Raw genomic sequence first — 17,780 nt, forward strand, 5'->3', positions numbered from 1 at the left:
AACGTTCCTTCACAGAGATACTGAGATTTGACAGTTTACAGCGGTCGAAAGGACTTGCGCGCTCTGCTTGCGCACTAGTTGGCCATTTATGGCCTACTAGTGTGCAACAAGCAAGTATGCACTCGACAGAGTGCAGTTCTAGTTTCGTATGCGTTTGATTTGATAATGTTAATCATGATTTATTCTTTGTGTTTTTCGTCAGTTTGACGTAGGCTTTGGGCCATTCATATCGGCATAAAATAAAGCCTCCAGTATCCAGAAACACTGTCTCGTTCATTTCATGATCAAAGGGTGTGACATATGTAATTCTCCCTTTGTTAATGCTGATGCAAAGCTCCTGGCTGCATTTTTATTTAATGTACGAATGAGAACTCAGAACACACACACACACACACACACACACACACACACACACACACACACACACACACACACACACACACACACACACACACACACACACACACACACACACACACACACACACACACACACACACACACACACACACACACACACACACACACACACACACACACACACACACACACACACACACACACACACACACACACACACACACACACACACACGATTACCAAGGAAATGATAGAAGGATGAGAAGCTGATAAGAGTGGACAGGCCACAAAGTAGAAGTCCAGACTCCAGACCACCCAAACAGATCACAAAGTCCCAGAGAAGAGCTACCCAGCTCATTAAAATAACAGCAGGGGGGGGGGATATTAAAACCTTGCATGTCTTTGGCAAAAACTAATGCTTACTTTATACTGTGTGAGCCAAGCAATGGCTTGTGGCATGGCTCACACAGTATAAATTAAGCTTAATGTATACAGCACTCGCATTAGCATAACCACCATCATTAGATACGTTCTAAAGATGAAGGGAAAAGTGTCAATGTACTAAATTGTCCGTGCAGTCCAATCCAAACACCCCCTTGCTTCCTCCTGTACACAAAGCACTGAAATGACCTTGAACTTTCACTAGGAAAGAGAAAGCCCAGAGAACAGGTGGTTGTCTCTGGATCAGTGTCTAAACGTATCGCAGCCTTGGTTGACGGTAACCAGCAGTGTCTGCTAGATACTTGCTCACAATCTCATTAGCCAAGCTCCGTCTGTGTTACTGTTTGCATGTTATTTTGAAAGGTAAAGGCTGCAAGTTTCTGCTTATAACAAACTAATTCATATCGGGTATCTCGAAAACAGATCTCAAGCTCGCAAAGCGCCGCAGTGCGGAGCACGACAGATGACAGAGCATAAATTAAGAGAGTGGAAGAGCTGGATGCACATGCTGCTTATCGTTACTGATGCTGAGACAGCATACAGTATACCCAGGGGGGCAGTCAGACAGATATTTTGTGAAGCCTGAAACTCCTGAAAGTTCATATAATGGCCTGTTGTGGCGCTGTCATTGGACCCAGAAAAACCCATAGCCCCATAGAAGTCCATGTATTTGGGCCCAACTTCACCTAGACTGTATTACCTTAATAAACATGGTCATGAATACTTTCTGCTTCCAGTCACTAGTTTAAAGTCTCATTTCTAATGTCATAATATTCTTTTTGGAAAATTATGGTCCCATTTATTAAAAAAATGACCATAAAGTCTATGATCCAGTCTATGATCGGGATTCCCCTCCCACTCGAGTCAAAATAAAAACCAACGGAGAAGAAGGGGGGAAGTCCCGCCTCGTGTCTGGGCCAGCCAATGGCCAGCTGGGCCAAAACGGAGCCAGCCAATGGCCAGCTGGGCCCAAACGGATCTAGAAAGATGGCGACTTACAGTGCAGGAATAACAGGCTTCATTTTACGTCCATGTTAGACCCGGGGAACGCTTTGTCCATATATTTTTTTACAGTCTATGAGTATACCGGATGTGTCACCTGCAAACACAGCATAACCGTGGGAACATGCAACCATGTCGTCAACCATAATTCAAAGCTGGTGTTAAACTCACTGGCTTAACCCTCATCTTCAACAGCTATGCATAACAACAGCGTTAGCTGAACCGCAAAAAACGTGAGGCTCAACTAATGATCAGTAACCGATTTATCCTTCATATTGTATTCTATACCATGCAATTGGGTTGGTCTTGGAAGACAGGGAATGTTGCCAAAAGCATAATAAACAAAGAATTCCAATTTTGCATAAACATGTAGATTACAATTGTAAACACACATTAATTCCCCACAACAAAGTTACCTGTGCGTAGTTAGTGTAATTCTTAGTTCGAGCATACAAGTCATTTCTGCAGAATGAACATCTTTGTTGAGCGGTCTCTCTATTATATGTCACTTCTGAATCTCAAGCAAGTCTTAACTGATGCTGATGATCTCAGTCCAACACCTTAAATCCACCTTGCAGCCCCAGGCTGCCTCCTCCCAACTCTAATTAACCAGTGCCCTGATCCCATAACCAGATTACTGCTGTGCTCAGCATGGTGGTGTGTGGACTAAAATACTAAATAGTAGTCTTCAAGCCGCACATACTGGTATAGCCAAAGTGCCAAGAAAGTAAAAAGAAACCAACGCTGACTATTTAGATTATTCTTCCATGGGCCAGCACCACTATAAGGACTTTGGTGTGCAATGTGTGCATAGCATTCTCGTGCACAGCATGTGTGTACTAAACAGGACGACACGTCTTTGCTCAACACCCTCCACTCTGTTCTCTTAATGCATCATGATGAGTATTCCTTTCACAGAGCATAGACAAGGATACAGAAGCTAAGGGCAGGTTTGGCTTTTCTCACACCTGTAGAGGTCACCATGGGGGAAGGGGGTGGGGAGTGGAGCGGTTGTATGAGAGCAGATCAACAATCGTTATCTACCATGACGGTCAGTGATCTGCGCCAATCACAATGCACATGGCAAGAGCAAGGGTCGCAGCTCATGGTTTCAGAAGCATGTGAATGCATGCGATGATGAACTTGTGTCAACATGTACTGTAGGATAGTTTAAAGTGTGGGGTGGTGGCAGCTGGAGAGGAATTGGTGCATATGAAGACAGACAGGTGTGATTTAGGAATCATTTGCTAGATAGCTCTTAGTGGGCAAGGTCTACTGAGGGGAAATGAGGAATGCTGGAGCACCTCCTACCCCCTCCTTCTGTCCGTCTCTCATACCCTACAAGGACAAATGTGACCAGCTACCCACTCTGTGTTTGATAAACACCGTTCTTCCCTTGCTCTCTGTCCACGACTTTCAGTTCCCCCATCGCATTAAGGCTGTTTGGTGACCTGTGATTGGGAGCCTTGCCAATGTGATGTATGCGACTAGAAAGTTCTATACAATTAATTTCAATAGATTTGACTAAAGGATTAAGACATAAAAACAGGAGTTTAGAATACATGCTTTGCGATGCAGGGACTTTGTGTCATAAAATGGTATCAAATGGGGGTCCTTGATTGATCTAATAATGTCAAACTGTGTGTCCATGAACAAAGAAAGTTGAGAAACAGCAACCATGGCACTGTATAAAACGTTTCCCAAGACGGTACAGTACCTTGAATGAAGAACTTGAGGTAAGACTGGATGAGGAGATCTTGAATGGTGTTGCTCTCAGGCCCAGGGTCAAGTCTGATTAAGACACAGACAAAAGACGGAGATGAGACAGAGACACATGGATCTAAAATAATATCCAATACAATCAGATTAGACAGGCAATATTTGTTTTCTCATACAGTAAAGTTTTACTTTCCATAGAAACAAGACTAACAAACAACATAAACCGATACAGTATACTGTATATTTATGTGTATAATTGAGAAATGTGTGTGGATCCACAATGTTCCGGTCACCGCCATTTGTCAGTTATGTAAGCTGCCATAGTGTCATAAACAGCAGGATCTCATGTCTTATGAGAGAGCCTCAAATATGCATTACGCCACCTTTAATATAAACACTCCTTGGTCATCTGCCGGTAGGAGTACACAGACACAAATGTTCATGTGACATGCTTGCCTGCATGCATTAAGTGTACATGCGCACCCACGCACACTTTATAATCTTAAACCTAGGTTTGATGCATACCAGTGCAGGTACTGTAAAGTCTGATTTATACTTTGTTGCACCATTGTGTCGCTTGCCAAAACTAACTACATACATGTTTTTATTAGGCTTTCTTGTACACTGTAGAATGTTCCGACTGTAGATAGGTGCTCCTGAGGAAAGCAAATGTTTGATCCCAGCCTGCCTTCCGTCAGAGGGAGACAGGGAGCTTCCAAAAAAGGAGCTTGTGGCCATTGAAGCAAATTGGGCTTAAAAGCAACAGTTGAATCCTTGTGAAGAAGCGCAGTGGAGCTGTCAAGACTCAGTCCACAAGGTTGTAAGAGGGATTGGCGGGGGTTGTAACCACGCAGTCTAAAGTAAACTGTTTGGGTTGGAGGTCCTGGTTGTTGGGAAGCACCGCAGCCTGAGACATCTTGTTTTGATAGAACTTTACAGCAGCTGCTGCAATGCTGCTTCTGTGAATGACTGAGATTCACAGGCATAAAGAAACACACTTGACCTGTGATTACACTCATGCAAATGCTCTCCGGCAGAGTATTAGGTACAGTTATTCTGGCTTTTGGTGCCATTATTTGTATATTGTTCCATGCTACAGTATTGCTGATTGCAAATTGCGACTTTCTGATAGTACTGCACTTTACGCACAAGTGTACATAGTGTATTAAGGGCGAGCGTGTAAATACATGCGTCTGTGACAGTGAGATAAAGAAAGTGAGAGAACAATATCCACAGTGTGTGGCGCACACACTGAAAAGTCTATTGTGATTATTAGCAGTATTATTCCATCTACCTTCACACAAGAGCCAATTGTTGCATTTGTCTAAATACATACAGTATGCAGTACTGTGTTCCACTGGCTGCACCGCCTGGTACAATATGCCAAACGCCCAATACAGCCAACAATGGCGTTTCATATCAATTCTTCCTCTGTTCCCACATACCCATGCACTGTGTTTGGCTCAGTGTGACCTAGCCTAGCTTGACTCCAGCTTCTTGTCATCATCCTACATGTGGCTAAATCCTTAGTGTCTCTGCCGTGTGATCCGAGTGCTGGTGAGATGCTTTGGAGGCGGAGCAGGATGAATATTTATACTTCTTGTTAAATGTGGAGTTACGGTACTGAATATTGTACCACGTCCACACACACAGACAGCTGCACAATGAACGAAAGCTCCAGAAGTGGCATCGGCACGCAGGGTGTACTGATCGGGTACGTACGTTTGTACAGTTTACATGCAACTTTAAACTGATGTTATGCAGTAAAATCCTCACGTTTGTTGAATTCATATAACAAAATGGACCAGCATTGATGCGAGTGTTAATCAAAAGTAACATCAATTGATCATGACTGCCAAATGTTGTAAGGTTAACCCATTCTGACCGGGCACCCATTTTGGTGCTGGCATCATGTTATGCTTTAGCTATTGAAAAATAGCAGATCTACAAGCTCATATCGCGCCACCGAGTGGCGCGATACGAGCTTGTAGGTCTGCTATTTTTTGAAAAATCGAAGAACGACTGACATTTTTTAGAATCTGATCTCAGGTCAGAATGGGTTAATCAGACCAGTGTGTGTCCAGTGGAAACCTCGTATGAATCTGATCTCAGGTCAGAATGGGTTAATGCTCCTACCTGCTCTCTGTCCCATAGCGTTGATGGCATTCATGCGTGGGGCCATGGTGGCGATGGGCACTATGTTGCCCCTAGATGTGGAGGTGGAGGATGAGGAGGTGGCGGTGCGCCCATCCTTGATCTCAATGGTGAGGAAGGTCTTCATGTCAGGGTCTGCTTCTCCCTGGTTGTCTTGTTGTCCAGCTAGTCTCCCTGGGGTACTGTCTTCCTTTGAGTCCCCCGAGGCTTTCCTGAGCTTTTCAGCTGGATGCTTCGTCCCGCCTGTGGCGCTCTGTGATTGGGTAGCTGAGGACAGAGGTTTGCCTGTCCCACCCACTGGCTGAGGCGTGGATTTACTCTGGACCAGGAGTCCTGCGCTAGAAGAGACCGAGGTGTGAGATGTGTAGGGTGCGCGTGGACCTTCTGGCCTCTCTCCAAAGGTACTGGGGGATCCTGCGGCTCTGCCTGAAAACAACTGATTGACTCGGGCGAAATTGGTCTGTCCAGCAGTGCCAGGGGCAGTCCTATTCCTCACCCTATTCTTCTGGACTGGGCCAGGACCTGGGCTGGGTTCTGTGAACTTGCGCATCCGGTCCCGTACAGAGCTGGCCCGGCTGAATGGTTCCAGCACAACCTCTTTCTTCGCAGGTGCTGTAAAACAGAGAAAGCTTGTTGTGCTATAGACATGCAGAGTAACTCTAGCAATAATTCTGTTCAAACACACCAGAACCTAAAACCTACACGCCCCTTCTGCTTCATAGAATCACTTCATAAGCCTTAAAGCATCTTGCTCTCAACCTTGCTGTCTCCACCTCCTCAAAAAGCTCTCTAAAAGTCCCTTTTGCTTTTTTCCTCTTATTTTCTGTTCCAGGCCCTTTTATTTTCCTTGACTTCACCTCTCTCACTGCCCCTCTTCTGGTGCTCTGTATTTGTCTATATATGTTCCATTGTCCATCCCCCTGCATTATCTGATGCTCAGTGTTTTTACACAGTGTCATCCACAATTTCTCTGAAACTGATGTCTTTTTGAGGTCATATGAAGTACAATCCCTTAATTGTGACTCTGAAAATGCACCCGTTTAACCGTAATGGTCCACTTTCAGAGTTACATTAACACTCTGGATGTGACCGTGCTCAGAGACAACATTAACAAAGAACGAGAGAGAATGAAATGCCATGGAAAATAATTTGTGATTAACTTTGAGGACATTTAAAAAGGTCTCCCTTATTGAGGCAAAAGACACATTGCTTAGTGACAACCCAATGTTTCCGCTACACTGAGCAACACTGTCTGAGAGAGAGATATATAGAGGGGGGGGGGGGGGTGCGAGTGACAGAGTAGGAGGGAAAGAGGAGAGAGAAGATGCTGTACAGTGTTCTTTCTAGCCCTCTGCAGTGTGACTGGCCCTATACGGTCATGCTGGCCCTGAGACGGAAAGAGCTCCACATGGAGGCCATTACGCTAGAATAGATAGTAAGAGCAGGGAATCTTGATATTTGAGGAGCGGCAATGACTTAGTAGTAATAAGCACTAGGCCTGTCTGGTGTGATGTTATCTCACTCTCCTCGGCTATTGCTGAAGGCAAAACACAGCAAAGCCATCTCTTAAGTCAACTGAATAAATCTTCTAGCTACGGTGCTATATATATATATTTATAATATACTGTATTGCTGCTCACCAGAATCCTTCACTTTGTAGAGAGGTGTGAGGAAGGGCAGATCTCTATTTAGTTTGACCTGAGAAAGAAAGAATGATTCACATATAAAACAAAATGTTATGTCTTTTCACAACAATGAGTAGCAGACATTAATGGCTTAATGTACACAGGTATGGATCCTAAAGGCCAATGCATGATCCTTCTGACGTCAAAAAGAAATGTCTGGTTCGGACAGGCTTTTCAAACTAGTTCAGGGTCAGGACATTTGGGGGTGAACCGGTTCTGACTGAGACCACCCATCAGAAGTTGGGAATGATGTCAATTTGTAGTGATATCACCTCCCTTTCTGAAGAAAAGTTTGGACGTTGGAAGTCTTGTCTATCGCGAGCTACATCCACTTGCATGGAGCTCGCGATAAGTCTCATGATAGAGAAGACTTCACACTTTATGGCTGGAACACAGCAACAGCGTTAATATAGAGTAAAGTGTCATGCTAAACATACTGTAAGCGAATTGGCACTAAAACACAGCACCCCATTGAGGGCTTATGGTGGGGTACTGGGGTAAGGGAAATAGCCAATAATGCGTTTTTGCACAAAATAACACCTGGACCACTTTGGTGAGGACCTAACAACTGCAACGAAAGGTAAGAAAGCCTTCTAGCGTGAAATTCTCCTTTAAGTCATTCACACACACACACACACACACACACACACACACACACACACACACACACACACACACACACACACACACACACACACACACACACACACACACACACACACACACATTTTCATTATGTAACACTGGTGTTTGGAGTGAGACAGTGCGCCTCTATTCTTTTTTTAGCATAGGGGCCATGATGGGTATGTTTACAGTACTCTCATGAGCCTGGGTATCAGAGTATAATTATTGCAGGGAACAATAAAAGAAGTCTGGGGCCTTTGTTGGGTAAACACATCTAGGGGGACGACACAGTGGCGTCGTGGCGCCATGATGAGTCCCCAAATGAACAGAACATCTTGCTCGACACAAGAGAAGGAACAAACCCAGCCTTGTGCATGTTTGTGTGCTCCGTGTTGGAGGTGCGGTGGGATGAGGGGACACAGAGCTGCTCTCCGACTGTATATAGGTGCGGGAAACACAGCTCTGAGGCGAAGCAGAGCCAATCCACCAGAGCACAACATACACTTGTAACGATCCACAGAACTGAGATGCAGAGGCTGTTTGTGTAGTCAAGTAACCAAAGTAACCAAACAACACCTAACGTTAGTTCAACATGATGTGTTTATAGATGCCAATGGGAGCTGGGAGTCACAGAAGAATGAGGTGTCGTGTGATTTGTCATATAGAGAAATGGAGGGAGGGAAAGAGGTAGAGGTAGAGAGAGAGAGAGAGAGAGAGAGAGAGAGAGAGAGAGAGAGAGAGAGAGAGAGAGAGAGAGAGAGGAAAGGGCACACAGAGAGAGAGAGAGAGAGATCAGTGCACATTGTGAATACTGTATAGCTCAACATCCCCCTCCAGTGGTGAAGTTATGGTAAATATAGTTCTATGTCCAGCTGATTCGCAAGCTACACAGAAAATTCCTCATTGTTGATGTAGACTAACTCAGAAATTGTAAAGATTTACAACATTGTTATACTCTCAGAGCTAAATTAACACTAAGGATTTTACTGTGTATATATAGCCATTGGTTTCTCCCATGTTCACAGGTCACACCTTGAGTGACCTGTGATACTCTACCTTCTGTTCTTGGATATCTGCCTTTACCATGGCACTGCCATTAACCAGGCCATTGTGGGAGCCTCGTTTCCTAGACAAAACAGACCCATCGGGCTGTTCCTGCTCAGTGATGCTGGTGGAGCAGTCCTGGCTGGGCTGATCCTGCAGGCCAACTGGAAGGCGCCTGGCGATATCTGCTTCAGAGTCAATGCTGGAGCAGGAGCCACTCATGGTTATCTCTGTATCTGCCATCAGACCCCTACCAACAGAGGACACACCTACACTCCGATCAGACATCCCTGAGTCCAGCCTTTTCCGAGACCACAGACTGACGCTCTCTGAAGCCCCAGAGCCCAGGCGGGGTCTGGAGCTCACACTGGAATCCGAAGCACCCGAGTCCAGTCTCTGTCGGAAGCGTGACTGGGAGCCCATGCTGCGCTCTGAGGCCCCGGAATCCAGTCGGCCACGCTGAGAGGACCCCTGACTCCTGTCGGAGGACCCGGAATCCAGTCTGGGCCGGAAATCAGAGCCCAGGATCTGCTCTGAGGGCCCAGACTCCACGAGGGCCATGGGTGGCACCGAGGTCAGGCTGTGGTCCGAAGCTCCCGAGTCAGACCTCTGACGCTGGGACAGAACCAGGTCCGGCTCTGTTGGCACAGCCTCCTGTTGGGACTGGGTCAGCATTGGTCCTGGACCCTCATCTTTCACCAGGGTGTCAAGAACCAACACCATACCGGAGTTGTAGCCTACAGCAGGAAAACACAATGATAAGATACTGTACTGCACTGTATCACATGTACAATTTCTATCAAAACATTATTATTATTATTGAGGGGTGCTAGCCCCTCCAATATTCAACTATAGTGTAGATTTTCTTCTTACACAAACATTAAATTCCCATTGACAATTAATGTAGAATTTACATCATATGTGGACGCGCAAATCGTCTATTTCCGTCCTACACAAAAGGACATTCCCATTGACAATGAATGGATGATGTACGATGATAAGAGCGCACCTCACTTCACACGGGTGTGGTTGTCGGGATCTGGACTCAAACCCGCGACACGCCGTTAGGCTGGCATTGCCGTCAAGGGTGCCCGCCTGGGCCCAGGCCGTAGCGTAACGGTCTGGGCACCGGACTGGTGATCCAGTCGCGGTGTGCCGCGGGTTCGACTCCCGGACCCGACACGGCCTTTACCGCATGTCATCCCCCCATCTCTCTCCCGTTTCCTGTCAGCCTATCAATAAAAGGCGTAAGCCGCAAAAAAATATCTTAAAAAAAAAAAAAAAAAAAAAGGGTGCCCGCCTGCCCGGACCGCCACGCCGGCGGCCCAGGCCTTGATCAAAACAGGTTCGTGCGACATCATATATTACTGTGTTTCACCATCAGTTACTTTCACTTCTGTGCTGAACAGAACAGAATGCGGTGTTATGTTGCAAGAAGCAGTAGGTGGTGAAGCTGGAGTGCTTGATGGAAACAAAATGCTTCCGCAGACCTGGTCTAAAATCTCTGGGGACACAGGCTGGAGACAAGGATATCTACTGGGGATCACAGAGAGAGACGTAGAGGGGATATAGGCATTTCCTCCAAACGTACTTCAGTTCCTGGGCAAGATTTGTGTTGTTGTTGTTGGTGGAATGGATTTGCGTAAAGCAGCAGGAAAGGGCACACAAGGGGAGCAGGAACACACATAAGAACCAGGCCTGCTGAGCAGGCACAGGAAGTCTAGAAGGAAGTGGGGGTGAAATAGAGACTAGCACAAGTACTTCCCCTCCCCTTCTTTTGAAATGGTATTGCCTGTGATGTCATGTTTTTTACTCTGGTTTGCTGAATGTTCTGTCTGCACAACAAAGGTATCCTCAACTTATTAGTACCCTTGGGTCCTAATAAAGAAAAAAATCGACTTGGGGCCAAAAGCCTTCATTTCTCCTCAGTCCTCACTCAGGAAATTCTACTCCAAATAACAGCCGTTATGACAACCTGAACCCGCTCTCCAAAAGTTGCGTTGTTATGAATCAAGACAACTAAATGTAAATCAGCTGGCGTTTGCATTTTGATTGATGGAAAACAACAAATAGTCTAAAAGCTCCTCAGCAAACCCTGTGGGCTGTGCCGTTTCACAAACTAAACATTTCTGCATCACATGTGATGGCACTGTCCTTATAACCAAATAGGGCTCGCAAAGTATGCATGCCTGTCATTTACAAACCAAATCTAGAAGGGAAAATTCCATTCTGGCTCGAGGCAGCCACAACCTCTTTCAACTTGAAAAAGACAGGGTCGGCATGGGCCACGGCTCAGTGGTCCAGGCACCTTGGCTGGCAATCCAGTCTGGCAGTGTGCCGCGTGTTCGACTCCCGATCCCGACGGCCTTTACTGCATGTCTTCCCCCCATCTCTCTCCCCATTTCCTGTCAGCCTACTGTCTGTCCCTCCATAAAATATATAAAATAAAGGCGAAAGCCACAAAAAAAACATAAAAAAAAAAAAAAGACAGGGTCAAGAGTGACCATTCAACAAACCGAAGGTTGCATAAATATTGTTTTTAAAAATAATAATGAAAAAAAAAAAAACATTAGAACACACCAGGCACAATAGTCAGAAATTATGGAAAACAAAATATGCCTGCATGGTCAAGGTCACCGATTAGCAATATATACAATACTACTAGTAATATAATCTGAAAAAGAGTCAAGACGTGATAACATTACAACAACGTGAGCATATGCCTGCTTTTCTATGGGGTCTTTTGAATGGGCCATTTCACAGACACATCAATTACCAAACGATTCATTCAAGTCCAATTAACCAGCTGAAGTGAGACACAAAACTGCATTCTATAAACAATCACTCCATTGCTTTATGGTTTTGGCACTGGAGCACGTCAGGTCCATTGTGAGAAATACATGGGAAAATTTCTATTGGATAATGAGAGACTTGTTTTGTGTTCTAAAATAACCATGCAAAAAAGTCTGCACTTGTGCACTCCTCACACAGCACACAAACAACACCCAGGGGTCTTTGTAATTTTAAGTTCAAAGTTGAGCAAGTTTACCACCCTTGGGAACTTGAATGAAGGTCAGCAGCACATTCCAGTGAGAAACTCTATAAACAGGTCATTTCCTAAATGACAGTGTTGCCACATACTGTACAGCACAAAAAGAGCAGCAGCCTGCGAAACTGTTTAGGATGAACTTCATTTTGTTTGTTAAATAAAGATATAGAATAATAAATGCTAAATGCCTAAATTGTACAGGTACAGTATATAGGCCGAGTACCCTACACATCCTGCAAATGTATGTATTTATTTTATTTATTCATTTTTATCATCTTACCTATGATCAAAAGACAACCACTGGCCTTCCCCGCCTATCCTGTCCTTTTCCACAAACGTCCTGTATCTTTGTCTATCAACAGCTATTTCAAAAGGCTCCTTCCCACAACTCCATGGCTGTTCTAAGGTGGGCCCATGCCATTGGCCGTAGTTTCACCCTTTACTTAATTGTAAGGCAAGGATAAATCAGGTGGAGTGGGACGTTTCTGGGCCTTAGTTCTGTTCTGGTATCAGCTTTATATAGCAGAGGTGTGGCTGTGGGTTTCCCTCAGTTGCTTCCAGTAACCCCACTACCAGCCCTTGGTCCAGCAGGACACTGAGCTAAGTGAAGGGCAGACCAGGCCACACAGAATGCCATTATTATGGCTGCAAGATCCCAAAAGCCGAAACCCAGGTTCAGGTCAACAAGGGTTGGGCTCACATAAGAGGGAAGAAACAACAACAACTCTAACCTAACCATGATATATAACCAATACTTCTGGCCCTGGGCATAGTAAGACAGGCGAGAACTATAAATTCATGCCATGTCTAGCAGTCATCAACAATGTATTTTGGTCTATGTACAGCCTTTTTGTATTAACGTAGGTGTGTGTACAAGTCACAAGACCTTGAGTGAACAAAGTGCACTCATTCACTCAGAAGTCTAGTATTCATTCTTCTTTATTTATAGCTGGGCTAACAGAGTAATGTTAGTTCATTAAATGGTGTCACACTTCAAGCCAGAGGTTTTAAGTCTATGACTATGGGTGTCTCCAAAAAGTTAATAAAGTTGCAAAAGAGCTAAAACAGCCTACACGAATATGACCTCATGGCCAACACCTCAGGAGAATGGCTCCTTTGGCAGGCTATTTTAACAAGAAATCCAGAGGAAATTGCATTGAGAGGGTCATGTATGTGTGGTGATAGGTACAGGCAACAGAGGTGGTCAGTGTTGTGTTTAAGTTATTAGCTCCTATCCAAACTTGACCTTTAATTGAAGGTTTACAGTATACACATGCTTTTGTATTTCACAATGATCCTAACAGTGTGGCATGGCTAAACATTAGAGGAACTACAGAGCCTGTCAGTATGTGTGTTTGGTCATGTACGTTCTGTGTAGACATGCTGCAGAAGGAACAAGAACAACTGGCTGCTAATTTGAAGGATAGTGAGATGAAGTGTTTGGTGTTGAACAGCTGTTCCTCACCTGTCCTCTGCAGCTCTCTGCCTTGATGTGTCTGCTGGCTGCGAAACTCCGGGATCTGTGATCTGGTTTGCGTTCGCTCGCAAAAGCTCTCCCGCTCAGTGTCCTGTAAAAACAACACATGTTTAGTTCATTCCAATACACTGTGCAAAAGGCATTAAGTGATTTCATTCCTTGGCTCATGATGCCCCGCCCCTACCTCAAGCCATACTGATAAGGAGTGTCCCAGTCACTGCCAAACTACCCATCCTAACCCTGTCAATGTACATTATCAGTTAAGGTAAACCATCAGGTCGCCTTTATCTTCAGCAAGTTTATTTGTGTTGGAGGTCAAGGTCAAACGCTCTACAAATAAGAGACAGCCTTGATGAGGTCATGTGAGAGCCAGCTTTGGCCAGCTGACAAAAATAAAGCTTTTCTACACAAACCCCTCCCTAACCAACAAGTGGGCCAACACCATCCATTGTGTGGCCTGTTGTGCCACGGCTCAAGTGAGATGCACCTGAGATGCACCCACAACCTCCTCTCCTAGTAACCTCCTAGTGGAGTGGAGCATCAGGTCACAGTCTTGATGGAGACGAGACATATGGAGGGGGAAGGGACATGTGGTGAGGGAAGCACACTGATTGATATATTTATTAACAGTTTATTAACAGACTGTTAACTGTGAGTGGACGACCCAATTAAGCATTACACTTGTTTACAAGAGGGTCCACCATGTTCAATTCATCAAAACATTTAGAGACGTACAAATAGACACTATAGTTAATGAACATATACAGTGAGGGGAAAAGGGGGAGCGGGGGCATGGGGGGGGGGGGGGGGATTCAGATTTTACGGGGGCCAGTTTCAAATTGCAGCCGTCCGTAGGTGCCCTTTGAGAGCGGTTTTGACTGATTCACGTGTCTTAATGACTGTTGGTAGGACAGTAGTTGCCACTACCCACGGCAGAATCAGCTGCACACATGCACCAAGCACGTGCATGCCACCACACTTGCACATGTATAGTACATATATTCTTAATCCATGATGCTCCACTGCCTGAACATTTTTTGGTGTATGTATTTGTGGCTTCCAGTGAACACTGTGCACAGTGTTCAGTTCACTGGTAGCCACACACACACACACACACACACAAAATGTGGGTCATTCTTTAATTCAAAATGGTACTGAAATCGTTTAGCATTTGGCAAGATGAAACTAGTGTAAGAATAGTCAAACCAATGTTTGGGCTTGGTCCTGGCTTGATTCATTCTGGAAAAATATACAGGACATGACCTTAAATACACTGAAACTAAACAATCTAACTATACTTATGCCAGATTTACTGCCTCTAAAAGCACTGAAAACACACACACACACACACACACACACACACACACACACACACACACACACACACACACACACACACACACACACACACACACACACACACACACACACACACACACACACACACACACACACACACACACACACACACACACACACACACACACACACACACAAATAAAATCACAGCATCGCATGGTGAAAATGTCTAAATAATCAATGCAGCGTGTGGTTGTGGCTGTTTTGAATGACGGCATGTTAATGATGAGTGAACACCTGAAAGGTGGAGGTAAGAAAGATGCCAGTCATGCATTCTGCTCTGTTGACTATGACCTTCCCCACCTGAGCGGATTACAGGGCTGAATGACTCAATCAGACCCAACACAAAATGCAATCAGATACACCACAGCAGACAGGAACATAAACACGGGATAGGGATTCTATTATTACCCTTCAGCTTAAAAAAAGAAGAAAAAAAAGGTAGGAAGGTGACACATATACTTCACGCAAGATGTGACTGAATAACATGCTATAGCACCCAGGACAGTCCAAGCTGTATTTGCGAAAATGAAGAACTCTCTCCCGAGAGCAAGAAATCAGAGAAGCGTAGCACTAAATGTGACGTCAAAGCAACGTACAGCCTTGAGCATCTCCATTGTTAGGCTTCCATTCACGTTTCCATTATTGTGACATCACTGATAAAGGGTGCAGGACAACCTCCTCTCTCAAATTTCTACCTTGCTTTATTAATGAGTCATTAACTGCGTTTGATGATGAGGCTGGGGAAAGCAGACTCTTAGACCAAACAGGGCTCTGTGTGCCCTAACATAAAAGTGTCATGAGAGAAAGGTCACTTCCAGGACACCCCCCCCCCCCCTTCTGAGTTTTCTTCATTCAAACAGTCAGAGGGGGATTTCAGCTGTAAATACAATTAAAAGCGAATGACCTGTCTAAACCACCACCTCCCTTTGTCTCTCTTCGCTCCTCTGCAGATACCAAAGAGACAGAGACAGACAGTAATCGTTTCACAGCTCCCACTAAACCACAGGGAACATATTTCTCACAGACACCGAGCGGCATAGGGGTGGGGGTGGAGAGATAAAGTGGAACTTGAGCTGTAGAAGAGTTCAGGATCTGCTGCCAACCTCGCTCCATCCTGTCATTAGTGGCTTTACGCTGTCCCCTGGCCCCTAAACAGTGGACTAGAGGAGACCTGAAAGAGTGAAACCAAGACCAACACATCCCACTTCTGCTCTGTCCCCCCTGTGGCGGCTCGCGGCTTCAAACACAGATCATCCCGTCTGACCACGAGAGAACCGGTTGTGTCGGACTATAATTCTGAGAGCTCAGCCCCGTAAACATATAAACAGCCAACTGTCCTCTCTCTCCTGACCACAGCAAGGCGTGGGCCATCTGGAATCCTCTGAACCCTCAGAACCAAAAAAAGAACCCCAACAACAATGAATCAGAGGTCAAATCGTCACCAAGACACGCAGGTCTCCCTTCACCGGCCAGCGAGGACGACCGAGATCCACTATATAGGATTAATGAGTACGGTTCCAATGGGCCCATTTTCCATGGAAGCTAAATCCATCATTCCACTGATGAGGTCAGGATCTTCTTGCCTCGTGGATCAGAGAGGAGAAACCTGGTAGCTCATTTTCCATTACTGCACGGCACACTCTAAGACCCGAGGAACCACAGAGTCAGCCTACCTCTAATTGAAATATAGTAGCTGGAATGAAGTAGTAATACCACACACACACACACACACACACACACACACACACAGTCTGTCAGATATTTACCCGAGTATTTCCCAATCCACTCACCTTTCTGTCTAAGCCCTGTCTGTCACGGATACTGGGCACAGACCAGACAGCTCTCCTTTAAGCTCATGCCTTAGGTATCTTACAACATGTTTATGATGAGATCAGGAGTCAAATAGCAATTTGGTCTGTCTATCAAGCAGTTCATAATAGTCACGTACATCCACAAATTTAAGTCAAGGTGCTGGACCAAAAAAAAGGACAATCATAAAAGATAAAAAGACAACAACCACCTGCCACCAAAACATAGTTGACCTCTTCCAACCCACCTAGTCTATGTGCACACCTAGTCAGAAACACTCAATGCACAGGGTTTAATAGGTAAATACAGTTCAGACACGAGTTGTATTCTTGCTATTATTATTATAAATAAAAATAAATAAAAGGTCTCTCATTCCAAAGACGACACTGAATGGAAAACTGAAAAATTACACTTCCTCCACAAGAATAAGTGAGCAGGTTGGGGAGAGCTAGGTCCATGACACACAGCGAGATAAATATCTGAATGCCATTTACCTTCTCTCCTTGGCTGAGCTGCTGGTCTCTCTCTCTCAGCTATATCCCTCACTCAGGACGTCCTCTACTTTGCCTCTGTATTCCCCCAGCCACATCACACACACACACACATAGTACCAACAGGCCACTCCCTTGACTTCCCTTCCCTCCCATTCGGTCTCCACGGGGCTCTCACCCTCTAAACACACGCACACACGCAGCCACGCACGCACGCAGGTTAATGGGTAGCCTGGTTGACACATTACCGTTTGACACACACCGTCTTTGTTTTTGGCCTATAGGTTTAATTATTATTATTTATTTTTGCCACATTATTCGACAGAATAAACTTCCAACTGGAGTTATGATCTTTATTCAGACTTTCCTCAGAGAAATTAGAACAATCATGTTTTTTTGTCTTTTGTTTTTTTCAACCCACAATGGAGAGCCAACATTTTTTCAGCCATACGTATAATTACCGTTTAAAGCAATGTGTGTAGTATGCACTTTCCCCAAAACTAGGCAGATGGAAAAGGTTACTTCAGTTATCCCTGCAAAATCAACAACGTGCATTAAAACACA

At 45.0% G+C, this 17,780-nt stretch overlaps 1 protein-coding gene across 4 annotated transcripts in view; it reads right to left on the reverse strand.

Moving 5' to 3' along the window:
• The window catches only part of smtnb (smoothelin b), a 62,323-nt gene that overhangs the window by 16,316 nt on the left and 28,227 nt on the right, over positions 1-17,780 (reverse strand). For 2 of the 4 annotated variants that reach the window (XM_083784310.1, XM_083784309.1), the window contains exons 6-10: positions 13,543-13,645; positions 9,041-9,765; positions 7,316-7,373; positions 5,658-6,287; positions 3,520-3,593 (exon numbers count right to left, since the gene is read on the reverse strand). In XM_083784310.1, the coding sequence (XP_083640436.1) occupies positions 3,520-3,593; positions 5,658-6,287; positions 7,316-7,373; positions 9,041-9,765; positions 13,543-13,645 (1,590 nt within the window). Of the gene's footprint in view, positions 1-3,519; positions 3,594-5,657; positions 6,288-7,315; positions 7,374-9,040; positions 9,766-13,542; positions 13,646-16,706; positions 17,155-17,219; positions 17,306-17,780 lie in introns of those variants that run through there. The other 2 variants (XM_083784311.1, XM_083784312.1) reach the window with 2 other exon arrangements.

This window comes from Protomyctophum parallelum (assembly GCF_964188405.1).
Source record: "Protomyctophum parallelum genome assembly, chromosome: 15".
In the NCBI taxonomy this organism is placed as follows: domain Eukaryota; kingdom Metazoa; phylum Chordata; class Actinopteri; order Myctophiformes; family Myctophidae; genus Protomyctophum; species Protomyctophum parallelum.